General features: G+C 34.3%; 1 protein-coding gene across 1 annotated transcript; it reads left to right on the top strand.

Annotated features, from left to right (window-relative positions):
• Positions 1–7,080: 7,080 nt before the first annotated feature.
• LOC121209516 (uncharacterized) lies at positions 7,081–9,670 on the top strand. Its single transcript, XM_041080303.1, has 3 exons — positions 7,081–8,052; positions 8,326–8,520; positions 9,096–9,670. The coding sequence occupies exons 1-3, from the start codon at positions 7,600–7,602 to the stop codon at positions 9,537–9,539; spliced, it is 1,092 nt and encodes a 363-aa protein (XP_040936237.1). The 5' UTR covers positions 7,081–7,599; the 3' UTR covers positions 9,540–9,670.
• Positions 9,671–13,418: the final 3,748 nt, after the last annotated feature.

The following is a 13,418-nucleotide window of genomic DNA, read 5'->3' as shown; positions in this document are numbered from 1 at the left end:
ATTATTTAGAAACTTTTCAGAGTAATATGCAAAACTTCCTTCGTGAAAGTTTTATTAGTCCATTAATCATTATTCCAATGCAACATGCTTGCAAAAGATCATAACGATAGATAAAATAGAATTGATTTGAGAGCATAGCTCAAAATGGATAAACTATCAAGGATAGCAAGAATAAAAGGGGAATTAATTGGGAACACGTATCTTGAAAAAGAATGAAGTATTCCAAGAGAAAAAAAGTATGAGGACAAGATGCCCCAGATATCGTAGCTTGAACTTCTCTGTACCAACTCTTTGAAAGACCATTCTGTGTTTGACATGTGTTTAGGAGATCTACAAGACTTTGTCGATGCCCCAAGATGCTACCTACCCTTTCCTGTTGAATCAGGTATAGCAAGATCATTACATGCCCCGATTTGATCAAAATTTGAGATGCTCTGATCGCCTCATGCCCCAATTTGATCCAAAATTTGAGTCGCTCTTTTTTAGGGTTTTCAACTCAAGCCCCTTTGGTCTCAAGGCGCCCTTTGCGGGTTTTCACCTTGGCCTCTCCTTTTTTTTCACTCATTTTTCTTTTCTTCTTTTTCATTAATTCTCTTTTTTTTTAAAAGTGAAGTATTTGTTCCTTGAATCAAAATTCTCAAGATTAGGCAAGTTCTCGCCATCTATCTTGGTCAATACCTACACTCTCCCAGATAAAGCCTTCCACATAAGGTCCTTCTGGCTTGACATCCACTTTCTTCTGAAGTCCCTTTTGTATGGGAAGGATCTTCTTTGATATCGGGTCCCCCTTGTGGAATTCTCTGGAGCAAACCTTGTTTTGGTGAACTCATACCATTTGTTTTTGGTACATTTGACCATGATAGATATTTTGAACATTCCTCTCCAACCAGGATTGGATCCAAAAACTCAAAGAGAAGGAAATCTCGACCTCAATAGGTAAAACCGCGATAAGCCCAAAAAGAGGGCGTTGCCCTGAGAGAGTTTTTTTGGCGATAAGGTGTTAATCTTGAACAGACTGCAAACTTCTTATATTTTGCTCTTGTTCAAATTTAGTGCATTGTCAAATATGATTCTTTTCGACTTTTCGTGATTTTTCAAAAAATTTGCTGTCGACTTCGTGACATTGGCATATGAAGCAGCTTCTTCCCGTGAAGATAAACTGATGACCACCAGACCTTTTTTTTTTGCGAGATCGACCTAGTAACCTTCATGCCTCACATGGACTCCATTGATTTTTCGTAAGGTGGAATCTGTTTTCACCTTGTTCTACCCTCCTCAATAAGTACGGAGATAGGCCACAATCTATGTCATCTTCGAAGTCATGAGATTTCTCTAAACACATGTCTCGCTCAAAAGGAGATTCCGAGTCTGTAGCAGTGTCATTCATGTCGTTGATATTCAGGGACCTGTTGTTGGTGTAAAAGAATATACAAAGAATGTATGAATTTAAGAATAATTATCTGTACAGTATAATTATGAATAAATGAATGATTTTGGAGAAAGAATGAAAGATTAAAAATAATTATTCATAAAGAATGAAAGAATATTAGCTCAAAAATGATCGCAAAGATGCATTTCATTAAAATAACGACGTTCAGACATGAGCCTATTTCACAAAAAATTCATATTGCTTCAGGCTAAAAGCAACAAGTTTGTTCTGAATATTACTCTAAATAGGCTCTAAATACTACAGAGACTTCTTTTACAGTCTGATTTATTTAGAACACTTCCAAGTTTATGAGGGCAGACATCTAACAAAGTTCCCTCTTCAGTTGTGTCTTCATGCATGTCATTGATGTGAACACTTCCCAATATCTCTTCATACATCGTATTCACCTTATTGTCAATCATGATTGGGTAGCAGATTTTCTGCAGTAGATGAGTCACCCAACTTGACAATACCCATGTTGATGAGTTTTTCAACTAGTTTCTTGAAAGTGATGCAATTCTCTATTGAGTGCCCCGTAATTCCTGCGTGGTAGTCACAGTGTGTGTTCGCATTATACCACTTTGGATATGGAGGTTGTGGGGGTTTTGAGTAGGAAGGGGAAACAACATGCGCATCGAATAAATTTTGATACAACTCTTCATATGACATTGGAATTGGTGTGAACTGAAGGTTCTCAGTACCTGGTTTCACTCCAGGTTCTTGTCTCAATGAGCCTTGTTGGTTAGCGACCATTTTTCTTGGCTGATTCACCGTAATTGGTTTTGAATAACCCTTGCTATATGTACTCGTGTTGTTCACCTCATTGTCTTTGTGCTTTGGGGTTGATCTCTTGATGCCTTCTTCCGCACCTATCTTCCCACTTCTTATTACATTTTCAATCATTTCACCAGACATCACTACATCTGAGAAGCTCATGGTAGCACTTCCTAACATGTGGTTAATGAACGGTGCTTTCAGAGTGTTGATGAAAAGCATCGTGGTTTCTTTCTCTAAAAGAGGTGGCTGGACCTGTGTCGCGACCTCTCTCCATCTTTGGGCATATTGCCTAAAGCTCTCACTTTGCTTCTTTTCCATGTTCTGCAGTGTGATTCTATCGGGTGTCATATCTGTCACATGGTTGTACTGCTTTATGAAAGCCTGTGCTAAGTCCTTCCATGAATGGATGTTGACGCGACTTAACTGGTTGTACCACTTAGCTGCAGACCCGATCAGACTGTCCTGGAAGCAGTGGATCAACAGTTGATCATTGTTGATGTATCCTGTCATTCTTCGACAGAACATAGTTACATGAGCTTCAGGACAACTAGTCCCGTTGTACTTTTCAAACTCCGGCATTTTGAATTTGGGAGGGAGTACTAGATCAGGTACCAAACTCAAGTCCTTGGCGTCGACTCCACAATGGTAGTCGGTGTTCTCCATGGCTCTAAATTTCTCCTCTAGCCATCTACATCGGTCCTCAAGTTGTTTTGACAAGTCCGTTTTCGCTTTCTCCATCTCTGCCATGTTATCGAGATCAGGAAATACGGGGTTGGTAGGATTATCACCGGGATTAGAACCCGAGCCTATTGGAAAGTTCATCGATGCCGGGGCACCGACCTGGTATTGGGATCTAATGGTAACAGGTGCCCTCTGCGGGTACACCTCTGGTTGCACTTGGATGTTAGTTGGGGTGAAACCTGGAGGATAGGCAGGGTCATCGTGATCATCCCCAGTATCAACTAAAGGGCCTTTTCCTTTGTCATTCCTTACAGTCAATAACTGCTTTAATTGGTTCATCACAGTGTTCTGGGATTCTAACATGTCTTGCTGGATTTTTTCCAGTCGTTCGTGCATCTGATCTTGCATCTCTCGTTGCAACTGTTCCAATCTTTCCAACCTTTGATCCATTGCTTTCGTTTGGCGACGAGTACCGTATTGATATTTGATTAGATTTTTGGTGGTTTCCAGGGTAACTGAAATAATTTTACCTAGTTAGGGTCACTTCGTGAAAGTCTAATGCATATGATGCAATGTAATGCAAATGCATGAAATGAATGCCAAAAGAAACGTTGATTCTTGGTTCAATTCTATTAGAACAACTGGAATAGAAAACAAATCCATTTACATAAAGCAGATATATATACGGCTTTGCCGTCATAGGCGGGGACATTCGATCCTCTTCTTCATTCGAGTGTTAAGATAAATCTCCCGAACTCTTCAAAAGGGACATCCCTTCTATCTCTTTTTTCTTCATCTGGGCCGCGACTCGTTACTCACTCATCCTTGTGATGCTCGTTGGCTTCTCTTTAAAAAGTTTAGCGGTTCTCGAATAATCTTTGTCATCTTGAGTCTTCAGGCAACGAGGCAAAGTCGTATAGTCCTCTACTGAACTATCATCCTTCTTTGGTTATATCTTCTCGGACCGTATTAGGACAACCGTATCGTCATCCACTTTATCAAGAAACCCATTTTCTTATGACAAGCTCTCTATTTAGCAATTGAACGTGAATCAACACCTCTTTTTATGATGAAAATGCAATGCAATCATAACAAAAAGAAAACATGTTAGTACAAAGCAAAAGCAAGCAAGAATAAATAGAACACCTATTTGGGTGGATACTAGGGGTTCGAAGTGGTTCTACCTAGGGTGGGCTCCTAAGGTTCACTACATGAGGTTTGGTTCTAAAGTAAGGGTACCTGAACCAGCAGATTCCTCGATCCTCACCCATTATAGGCTCATATGGACCGAGTTCAGTTCAGGGGAATACATTTCCCTATGGCCATGCGGAGATGAAAATCTCACGAAGACATAGGTACGGATGTATCCCGGAAGCGATTCACTATCCCATGCGGAGGTGAAAACCTCACGAAGGCGTAGTTTCTCACTCCCACTTAAAAGGGTATGACCAGCGGTCATGCAATGCAATGTGCAGAGGTATAAAATAAAATACAGAACACGATAAAAAAATATAACTCAAAACAAAAGAGATGCAATGAGAGGATCGTAAATTTAAATCGAATTTTCCACTTTCAACAAAAAGACAAGAAATAATCAACACGTGGCTTGACTCTCTTATTCATCCCCAGTGGAGTCGCCAAGCTGTTGACACCATTTTTTGAATGAAAACGGGGTCGACTTGGATTTTGAAAAAAAGAATGAAAACGGGAGTCGCCACCAATCCTTTTTTGATGAGGTGTGATCGGGTCACCTCAAAAAGTGGTTGTTTTTAATAAATGATTTAATTTTATTAAAACAACGATTTTGGTCTACGAAATTCAGAAAAATAAGTTCGGGAGTCGGTTACGCACGAGGAAGGATTAGCACCCTCGATACGCCCAAAATTGGTACCTAGTTGATTAATTAGTGTCTTAGTGTCGAAAATTGAAAATTTGAAGAGTTTTTAAAAGTACGATCCTTAAAAGAAACTCTGATAACGTGAATTGAAATATAAGATTCTCTTGTTCCGAAGGAGTATCACATCCAGCACGTTAGGACACGATACTCTAAACCATCGAAACCAAGGTCACCTTATAGTTTAATGAAACCATACTTTGAAGCTTTAAGAGGATATTTGGCTATTTAGTCGAACGAGAAATCGAAACCCAGCACGTTAGGGCACGTTTTCTCGAGTTTCCAAACGCGAAATATTGCCTTATTTAGAAACTTTTGCTTTGGAATAATAACGAATCTGATATTTAAACAACGTTGATTATTTGTGTGGATTTAAAAAAACGATTTATTGGATAAATGCACCGAGGCTTGATTCGTGAGGCGATGATATGAAAAAAGATAACAATGAGCATGAAACAAATATACATGGATTTATCAAGTAAACAAATTAAAATAAACATCACGACAATACATCATTTAAATAATAACATCGACAAATAACCAATGAATTTAATCATATATAACAATCTTTAAAAATAAGGAAGATATAAAGTAAATTAAAACAAATAAAAATGTAAACAAACTTTAGAATGATAATAAATGAATTTAAAATAAATAATGTGGAAAAGAATTTTAAAATCCGTAATACACGAGACAAATTAAAAAGATGATATATATGAATAATTTATGTCCTTCAAAAAAATATATATATATACATATATACATGCAAAAGTGTAAAAAAAACATATGCAAACAAACCTAAAATAAATAATAATAGAATCATTTAAATAAATAAAAAGGATTTAAAATGGATGATAAATAACACGACTTAAGGTAGTTACGGTAAAAATAATTTCAAATGAATGATGTATAAAAGAAAAAGAATATATATATATACATATATACATATTTATATATATAAATAAATGGCTTAAAATAAGTATTACAAAAAAAATAAAAGAAAATTTAAAATGAATAACCTACAGAATAGCTTGAATTAAAAGTTATATATGAATATAAAATATGTAATAGTTTAATATAAATAATTTATATAAAAACATATAAAGTAAACAACGTGTAGAAAGTTAACAAACAACACATGAAAGCATTAAAATAGAAATGAGACAAGTTCCTTAAAAAAGGGCTAAGTTTAAGGTAAAACGAATTTGTAAAGCAATCTTAAATGCATAATACATAAGTCAGCTTAAAGAATTAATAAAAATCTAAAATAAATAACATGTGAAACTGTTTAAGATAAAATGAATAAATAAAAGTATATGTATATGAAAAATCAATAAAATATAAAAAGATTAATGTTATAAGATTAAGTATCGAATTAGAAAAGATTAAAATCAAGGGTCCTATCTAAAAAAAATAAAAAGGGACGCAGGGCCTAAAATAAGGCACACGTGAAAGAACAGGGGTTAAACATGCAATTATTCCCCAACTCTGAAGATGTATGTCGAATTTCGAAGCACCAGAGAACGAGGGCTTAATCAAAAAACAAAAGAAAATTAAACAGTTAAATCTATGAAAAGATAAAATAATAGAAGGGGCCCGAGGTAAACAAGTCCAAAATTGAAGGGACCATGGGAGCGAATAGCCCATAGGTTCAAAACACACAGGTTCCCCCTAGACTGCGCCGTTTTGGGGCGTGGGGGTGTGTGTGTGAGGGTGCAAAACGGCAGTGTTTTGCATGGCCATTAAAGCCCCAAATTTTTTCATTTTTAACTTCATTTTCTTTCAAAAAAAAAGACAGAGAGTCTTCCTACTCTCTCTCTCCCTTCTCTATTTTTTCTCCGTTGCAGATAGGGTTTCGAGACCCATCCTCGCTGCCATCGTCTGACCGCCGCACTACCACTATACTCGGTGGCCGGCAATGCACAAGAATAGGCCATTCGGCCTTGTTCCAAAAGAGTTTGAAGGCCTAGCCTTCTTGAGTCGAAAAGAACCGAAAGAAAGGGCCCTCACCCCTCTTTTAGCCCCGACGATGGAGGAGAGACCTCCCGCGAAGCAACCACAGGCGGTTCCGGTAAGGTTCTTCTCTTCCTTTTCTTTTTATTTTATGGCTACTCTTATTTAATAGATTCGTGTTAAAATAAAAAGGAAATATTAGAGAGATGAAAAACGAAATGGAAATAAAGAAAGTAGAATAAGAGATCAACCTTTTGTGTTTTTTCTTTTATTTCCAATGTTCGTTTGATACCATTTTTTGTATATTCAAAGGTTTTCTTCCCCATTACATTCGATTCTCCCCCCGTTTTATAATCGATTACAATAACAAATAAAAAAATGCCCTATTCCTCTGTTGTGGCTGCCTTTTTGTTGTTTGTGTTTGCAGGGTATGGCCGGTGTTGGTGGTGGGGGTGTCAGACGCATGGAGGAGAGGGGCATGCGTGGGGCGTGCGACGGTGGTAGTGCGCAAGGTGGCCAATGGTTGGCCTAGAGGTTCGGTAGCACACTGGGGGGCTGAGTTGCGGCTGAGGGTTGACGGCTGAAAAAAATTTGGAATAGTTGGGCTAGGGTTTTGGTATTGGTTTGGGTTTAGGGTTAATTTTGGGTAGTTTGGGCCATATGAAATTTGGGCTGCAATGTATTTGGTTTATGTTTTATTTTTATTTTGTTTTTGTTTTGCACTGGGCCCGGGCAAAATGGGCTCATACAGTATTGTTTGGTGGTCTCTACAAACCTGAATTTTCATCTCCTTGGATTCACTTTGCACTTTCTTCCTCTTGCAATAATCAAGCAATTTTTGCCTTGATTTCGGTTTGAACCATCAATGGCGGAAGAAACTGGGTTCACCTCGGGCGACAAATTGAAATCCCTTATTCTCTCTGAAATGTGGCTGCTTGTCCAAGATGACTTCGACGTCACCGTCTCTGCAACCATAGTTATGCTTCCTGACGCCGAAGAGCGATCTGCGATCAGCAATTTGACAGCTTGGCTTGAAAAGCTGAACGATGCACTTCACGATGCCGATGACTTTCTCGATGAGTTATCTTTCGATGTTTTGAGAAGGCTTCTCTTTCCCTGGTCAAGGGCAAACAATTATGGTTACCTTTCCAAAATGAGCTCTCAAATTCAGGTCATTAAGAACAGGTTAACTTCCCCTGAAAGGGTGTTCGACATGTTAAACTTTTTCGATCACCTCCTCGTTAAAATCCCTTTAATGGCTGCAAAGAGCACAACTTTGGTAGCAGGTTGTCCGACTAGGATGAAGACGACGGAAAAGGTAAGTCTTTGGCAAATTAAGATCATTAAATTCTATTCAAAATCTCGAAATAAAGATAAAGTTGACATGAAAAAAAATATTGATTTGTTTTAAACCATACATGAAATGAAGGTGGAAGTTAAGAATCACGTAGATGAACTTTTTTTTTTCTTCTTTTTGTTAATCACATAGACCCAACTTGCAAGCTTTCTCTAACCAACGAACTCCTTTGTTTTTCCTGCTTTACTCTTCGGCGGCGGCGGCCTTTTCTCTGTCTTCTCTTCACCGATATAGAACGGAAGCAAGAAAAGAAATCTGAGCTCTGTTTCCGATGACTTATTGAGACAAGAAAGAAAAGGAATAAGGAAACCGAGGGAGCTCCGACACCGACTAGAATCATTAACAAAAAATGAAGAAGAGTTTATCAAGTCATCCGTGCCAGAAATAGTGGAAATTTACGATGATCTAACCAAAAGTGGGATAAATAATGTAAGTCTCTTAATCGAACTTGCTAATTCATATTCAGTTTATTTTAATGAAGGAACCGACTTCTTTTAATATTCATTTGTTTATTTGGAAAATTTGTTTCTCTGAGCCTCAAAATCTGGTTTTTATTTCCAAAATGGTCCCTGTCTAGTGGTAGTATCTCTTAGAAAAAGCAAGGCATCTTAGTTATGCAAAGGTGATAAGACTTAAATGAAACACACCACTATCATCACTAATAGTCTCCCCTTCTCTTTGTTGAGTAATGAATTTGAGATTTCATGCTTCTTTTATGTCTTTCAGATATAAAACACACATCAAATCTCAATTGAGTTTTATGTAGTGTAATCAGGCCAAGCTGAATTCAAATACTATCATGTTCAAGCTCGATTTCTAAATTTGGAATTTGATACTCGAGTCCGAGATCGATTTAATAATTAAGCTTAAAGTTAATAATATATTAAAGAAAATAATGTAATTTAATTATATGAAAATATAAAAAAACTCAATACGGCTCATGAGCTGTTGGAGTTAAGAATTACTAACCTAATAAGTATTTTTTTTTCCACCTCCAATGGAAGGTAAAGGTTACTGCAACCAATGATCTAACTCGTGAAGGAGTACAATCTAAATTCCGTGATTTGGAAAACCAACTTTATGACAAAAGCAACGACAAAGTGGAATGCAAAGATTTCCCAGGCTTGGAACAGGCATTGAAGAACACTGCTTGGGGGGAAATTCCAGAGTACCTCGAATCTATTGCAATCCAAATCGAAAAAGATTGTGGAAAAACTACTGATGTTTTTCATATCGCCATTCAAATTTTGGTCTGCGCTGCGATCAAAGAGATGAAAGATTTCTCGGTTGGGGATTTGGATTGGGATACCTTGAAAAAGTGGGGCGCCACACTTAATTACGCTGAGAAATTTGGTTTTCAAGTGAGATTTGCTGATAACCTGTTGAAGAAGAATTTGCTAGCCTATTTTGCTGTTCAAAATCTTCCCACATCTACTGCAAAAAAATAGCTTCGCAGAATCAAATGGTTGCGTTGTTGGCGTCGGCGGCGGCGGCGGCGGCTAGCTGCAATGTCTACAGTAGTTTTGGCTTTGATGTATTTGTCCTTAGACTTTGGATTTCTATATGAAGTTTATTTTGAGATTAATTTTATGTTTGTTAAATAAAAAAGTGAAGCGCCTAACAAATTAAGGATTGAATTTAAGATTAAATTTAAGTTATAAATTTTGTTTGGTATATTAATTAAAATTAAATATTAAATTTGGGATAAGATTAAATTCATCAATTTCGTAATAAATTAATTTAATTTATGTTTGATTATGAGGTTTAAGCTAAATTTTGAGATTGAATTAAAATATTCAATATTAAAATTAAAGTCACGAGTTATCGATATCAAATATTAGTATATTTGAATTTGATTTGCTATATTTTCAGATTTTTTAAATTTTGTATTTTAATAAAAATTGTAAAAATTATTATAATTTTTAAAATTTTCAAAATTCTTATAAATTTTTCAATAATTATTACAATTTCTAATCATTATTTAACAATTTTAATGATATTCACAATTTTTAATAATTTTTACTAATTTTAAATATTATTTATATTTTAATAAATTTGAAAAAAATAATAGTTTTTACAAGTTTTTTTTTTTACATTTTTACAATGATGCTTCTTTTTACTTCTATATTATTATTTAAATTCTTAATAGAATTGATGTCACATTCATACCAATTCAGTTTGAGAAATTACTGAATTACCTTTATATATTTTAAATAAGTTATATTCTTATAATTGTAATTTTGTCCCTTTACATTTTAAATAAAATCAATAAAAAATTACAAATTAGAAGCTTTAAACCTATACTATTATCAAACACGAAAACTCAACTTTATCACTCCAATCAATGTTTTATTTTTTTATATTTTAATATTGTTACACAAAAGTTTTGACCCACATTTTTATTTTAATTCCATATACATTATATATATTATTATTAATTTCAAACCATACAATTTTATTTATCGTAGGTTATTTTTAAACACATTTATTCGTGATAAAATTTCTAGTATATAATATTAACTTAAAATATATGAAAATAAAATTTATTTTAATATTTGCTCTAATATAATTTTACCTAACAAACAATTCATAGCATCATTAAATATAATTAAAGTTAAAAATTATTTTTTTATTTTAATAAAAATACATAAAAAAATGTCATATCAATTCAAGTTGAAGTGAAAATTGAATATAACTTTGATTTTTTTTATCGGAATTAGAATAAATTAAATTAATATTAATATTCGCAAAGCTACCTTGATCTTTGCACGTCAAATGTACATTATTGTTTTCAGAACTGAACTAAACTCGTCAGTGGAATCAATTGAATCGAGAATCAATCAAGATATTGATTCAAAATAAGGAGTTAGACGATTGACCCGTAAATTGATCAGATTAGTTGAACCGGACGATTGAATCAGTTGAATTGTAATCAAATTAATTAAACTATTTTTTTTATTCTTAATATAATTTTATTTTATTCAATCGAATCGAAAAAACGATTGAATTTAAAATAGATAAATTATCAGTTGGATCAATTATGAAAACTTAATCTACATTCTTCCCCTTTTTTTCTCTAAGATTTAACGAGCAATTTTATATATGAAATTTTAATTTGATCAAATTCTTATTGATATAACATCATTTTATGTTTACAGAATGCATATACATAAAAAATTATATTTATCCAATATAAAAAAATTATTTATTTATTATTTTAAATATGCATGATTAAATCAAAATTAAAACATGAGAACTACAATTAGAGTTTTACGTGTATAATTACACCACATTAAAATTCATGTATATAATTACACATTAAATCAAAATTCGTATATAATTTTGAGATTTATCCCCTTGCTTGCTCTTTTTCTCCTATCTTCTCTTCACTCCATCGAAGTAGCAAGTGTTACCCAATTCTCTAATTCATTTTACTTAATCTCTATTCTTCTTTTTTTTCTTTGATTTTGCTGAATTTCCTCTTTTTAATGGCAATTTCTTTAATTAATTGAGGGAATTTTTGTTGTTTCAAAGAACATTTCAATGCTGGTTGACTTGCTTATTTCTTTCTATTTTTGTTCTAAATTGGAAAAAAAAAACAGTTAGTATTTCAATAATTTGATCTGATCTGAGTTAAATTTAGGATGGGGGCCTGGGATGCAGAACTTAAGTTTAATGTTAAGGGTGGCATTTGGCAAAATACCCAAATTCTCTACTATCGTGAATGCTAAAGGAAAAATATTACCTAGAGACTATCTTTATGAGGTCGAATTCAGGGAGTAATCCATCATATACCTAGGAGAGTATATGGGCCATCAAGAGAGTGATGCAGGAGGGGATTTGCTGGCAAGTGAGGGCAGGGACTAATATCTCAAGTTGGGAGGATGTGTGACTGCCGAGATCTGTGGACTTTACAGTTCACAATAGTGTTAGGATTAGTGATTTGAATGTTGTCTCGGAATTAATCGATCAAGAACAAAGATGCTGGAAGAGAGATCTTATTACCAATCATTTTTCCTCGAAAGAAGCTGAGCGCATCCTTTGTATTCCACTATCCAACACACTCAGGAAGACAGGTTGGTCTGGTGGCGTGAGGCAACTGGTGAGTACCTCGTTAGGAGTGGTTACAAAAGATTATTAAAGGGAGAGGATACATCTGAGCCTAGACAGTACAATAATGATCACACCATTTTCTACAAGAAGTTGTGGCAGACAGATTTGCCATAAAAAATTAAGATTACAATATGGAGGCTATTTAATAACTACATTCCAACGTATTGTAATCTCCATTACAGAAGGCTTCGAAGTTCAACAGTCTGTCCTTGATGCTCAGATGGAACTGAAACGACAGAGCATGATTTCCAAGACTTTATCACTGTAAAAGAAATATGGCAGCAGTTAGAAAAAAACATGGAATCAGGATGTATTACAGAGTGGATTTAGAGACTGGTTAATGGATATTGTGTCTACCATTTCAGCACGCAAATGTAGAACAGTGTTCTGTGCTCCTTAGGTCATTTGGGCAACAAGGAATAAAGAGATGCATGAAGGGATTAAAAAATCTTCACATGCATCAGTTGTTTTCCTAAGAGAATACCTCAAGGAAATTGATGATATAGAGAGAAATTTACCTGCTTAGAGATTACGATGGAAAGATGGCGCCTATACGATCCAGTGTTTACCAAAAAAAAAAAAATTTAAGAACCATAATTAAATTATATAATTTTACGAGAGAAAAAATACAATTTTATCATTTTAATAGTTTATATCTTTATAATTTTTAAATGATTAATTTAAATTTTTATCATTTTTAAAGGGTTAAAATATAATTTTATCATATATTAATCTAAAATTTTATAAATTATAAAGGGACTAAAAGTTAAATTTTTTCATTTTAGCCTGCCTAGATACTTTCCATCTCAACAAACTCAGTATCAAACAACTGTTATAGGTGCTTATCTTTTTAAGTGTATTAGTAAATTTATATTTTGGTAACTTAATTTTAAAAAGTTATAAAATAATCGTTAAATTATTCGAAATTTTTTATTTAAATCATTGGATAAAATAATCTAATCAAACCAACTCTTAGCAATTTGATCTTAATCTCGAATACAATTATATTGAAAACCATAAACTTCGTATAGAAAACCCCCAAAGTGAATGACAAAACGAATTAAAAACCATTCTCTAATGGTGATTTTACTGAAGATTTTACAGCAAGTCTGCAACTGCAAAACAACCTTTGATTAAGGATCTCTTCTGTTGCAGTGCAAACCAGAATTCATGTTTCGATTTCGAATCTCAGTAGCTTTTTTTTCTTCGAACAT

This window comes from Gossypium hirsutum, chromosome A11 (assembly GCF_007990345.1).
Source record: "Gossypium hirsutum isolate 1008001.06 chromosome A11, Gossypium_hirsutum_v2.1, whole genome shotgun sequence".
Taxonomy (NCBI): domain Eukaryota; kingdom Viridiplantae; phylum Streptophyta; class Magnoliopsida; order Malvales; family Malvaceae; genus Gossypium; species Gossypium hirsutum.
Note: the sequence above shows the minus strand (reverse complement) of the source record. Positions and strands in the feature narration are given on the sequence as shown.